The 2,570-nt window shown below is 43.8% G+C and overlaps 2 protein-coding genes across 2 annotated transcripts in view; one reads left to right on the top strand and one right to left on the bottom strand.

Moving 5' to 3' along the window:
* LOC116686201 (G protein-coupled receptor kinase 5) overlaps window positions 1-2,570 on the bottom strand; it is a 26,130-nt gene that overhangs the window by 5,044 nt on the left and 18,516 nt on the right. Inside the window, exons 12-13 of the mRNA XM_032511184.1 lie at window positions 1,883-2,091; window positions 1,659-1,796 (exon numbers count right to left, since the gene is read on the bottom strand). Coding sequence (XP_032367075.1) covers window positions 1,659-1,796; window positions 1,883-2,091 — 347 coding nt within the window. The remainder of the gene's footprint in view (window positions 1-1,658; window positions 1,797-1,882; window positions 2,092-2,570) is intronic.
* LOC116686198 (set1/Ash2 histone methyltransferase complex subunit ASH2) overlaps window positions 1-2,570 on the top strand; it is a 38,030-nt gene that overhangs the window by 27,654 nt on the left and 7,806 nt on the right. Inside the window, exon 18 of the mRNA XM_032511176.1 lies at window positions 911-915. The gene's annotated coding sequence lies outside the window, so the exon portion shown is untranslated. The remainder of the gene's footprint in view (window positions 1-910; window positions 916-2,570) is intronic.

Here is a 2,570-nt window from a genome sequence, read left to right as displayed (position 1 = left end):
CCCCTCACAAAGTCCCATTGCTATAAAAAAAGACATGTACAGAATAGGTTCAAGTTTGCCAAAGGACACGTTGACCGGCCAGAGGAGAAATGGAGCAACATGCTGTGGACTAACGAGAGCTAAATTGTTCATTTTGGATCTAGGGGCTGCAGCCAGTTTGTCCGACGACCCCCCCTCACGTAGACTTTACATTTCACAATCACTGTTTTTTGTCAGATTTATAGATTTCGATGTTCCCGGCCGCACTTGAAGGCATCTTCATGTCACAGGAGAGAGAGAAAGAAGCAAAGAGCTGAGTGAGATGTGGCGAGTGCTGTGTTGCAGGAAACGTTCAGATATTACAAACATTTCTTGTAGCAGCGGTAAAGTCAGTTTTTTTTAGTTGTTTCCTGTTTCCTGTTTCCTGTACGGGATTCTCACACCACATCCTCAAACCAGCGCTCAAAACACCCTGACGAGTCCCATCTCCGGTAACGTGATCGGCCACCGCAGCGTTGGGTTCGGGTTGCGTTCCTCAAAAAATTGAGCAGGTGTCGACTTCTCTCTGCAGGCGGGCTGCCTGAACTTTATGAAACTTAAAAAAAAGAAACATCAGTTTCTGCTTCTCTTTAGGTGGCAGGAGGGAAAATTAGTCTTTCTTCAACATGTGTTGTGTTCTGCTTCCAGAATGATTAATGGGAGACAGTTGGAGAGAAATAAGATGTAATATACAAAAAAATTATATTTGCATATTACAGATGTCGCTCTTTTTTAGGTCCGAACTCAACATATCTGTTGAGTCAGGCTTTTAATACGTAGCAGTGGTCTGTTTCTTTAAGACCTTTTCTGATTTTACTGTTTTCTATCTTCACTCTTTCTATTGGATGATGTGTGGTTTTACTCTTGGTTTCTGATGTGAAGCACTTTGGGGACCCGCTGGTTGCTGTAAAATAATGTATTAATACATTGTTTGTGATTTGATCGGAAAAAATGTCCAAAATATGACAGATGAAAAAACAAATCCAAAAAAACAAACATGTTAATAGCAACAAATATCGTAAAAGATATAGGATGTCACAGCTATTGTGTTTTTTCCAAATGATCTACAGATTGTTTAGGCATTCAAATATCAAATGTCTTGAAAAATAGTGCATGTAGCTGCAATAAACTGCCCCCCCAAAAAAAAAAACATTTCACATCTGTCTGAATAATTAAAATCTATATATTCAAAGTTTGGAGGGGACAGTAGCTCAGTCTGTAGGGAGTTGGGTTGGGAACCGGAGGGTTCTGTTCAAGTTCCCGTACGGACCAGAAAGTACGGCGTGTGAGTTGGTGGCTGGAAAGATGCCACTTCACCTCCTGGTGCTCTTGAGCAAGGCACCGTACCCCCCAACACGCACAGGGCGCTGGTCCATTGGCAGCCCCCCCCCCCCCCCCCACCTCTGACATCTCTTCATTAGTGCATTATAGGTCCTGTAGTGTGTGTGTGTGTGTTGTGTGTGTGGTGTGTGTGTGTGTGTGTGGGTGTGTGTGGTGCTGTGTGTGTGTGTGTGTGTGTGTGTGTGTGTGTGTGTGTGTTTCAGGCCTGTGTGTGCGTGATTACTAACATAGTGTGTACGCAGAGTGTAACTTGTAATTTCCCCTCTTGGGGATCAATTAAAAAGTTAAAATTTACTTGCATCAGGTTTGAAAGGAGGAGTAACGAGTCCGGCCTCCAGCATCCGGAAGTTGATTTCTTGAAAGAAGGGATGCGACTGCACGTCCTTCCCCCCCGACCTCTGGGCCCCCAACCTCTGTTTGGGGTCCTTGTTGAGCAGCTGCAGAAACAGAAGAAGAAGAAGAACCCATCAGTCTCTGGAAGATTGGACTTCAGACGTGACCGAGCATCGTCCCCCGGGCTCACCGCGGAGCAGATGTCTCTGGCCGCCTGGCTGAAGGTGTCTCTGTACTCCAGCTGCTCCGTCTGGATCCTCCTCTCCATCTCGGGGGCTTTGGGGTGCTCTCCTCTGACCCGGTAGGGGGGCTGCCCCGCCGTCATCTCGTAAATCAGGCACCCGAGGCCCCACCAGTCCACGCTCATCCCGTAATGCTTTTTGGCGATCACCTCGGGAGCTGAGATGAGAAAATAAAATAAAAAAATCAATATCAGAAATTGTTTTTTCTTCTAGTCCACTGAGACAGAAGGAGACGAGAGAGAGAGAGAAACCCAACGAGTGTCGCGGTTCACGGTGAGTGTCTTAACCCTTGAGTTGTCTGGAAACTTTTGTTTTTCTGAGTCAAAATTTCAAATGAATAACCTTTTTATCAAGGTCAGGGTCGTCTTTTTTTTTTTACCCTTTTGTGTCTTTCCCCAAGGATTTTGTCTCTTTTTCAACGTTTGTCGACTTTTTCTGAGCCTTTTGACATTTTCAAGTTTCTTTTTCCCAAACATTTAAAACTTTTGTCACTTTTTTTGACATCCTTTCACAATTTTGTCACTTTATTTGACATTTGTTCACATTTTAGTCACTTGTATTGACATTGTTCTTTCTTTTTTACACTTTCTTTTAAAGTTCTTTTAGCAATAGTTTTTTCTCCAAATGCTATAAAAT

The sequence above is a fragment of the Etheostoma spectabile genome, unplaced genomic scaffold (assembly GCF_008692095.1).
Source record: "Etheostoma spectabile isolate EspeVRDwgs_2016 unplaced genomic scaffold, UIUC_Espe_1.0 scaffold325, whole genome shotgun sequence".
Classification (NCBI taxonomy): domain Eukaryota; kingdom Metazoa; phylum Chordata; class Actinopteri; order Perciformes; family Percidae; genus Etheostoma; species Etheostoma spectabile.
The sequence above is the reverse complement of the archived record's forward strand: the minus strand, read 5'-3'. Positions and strand labels throughout refer to the sequence as shown.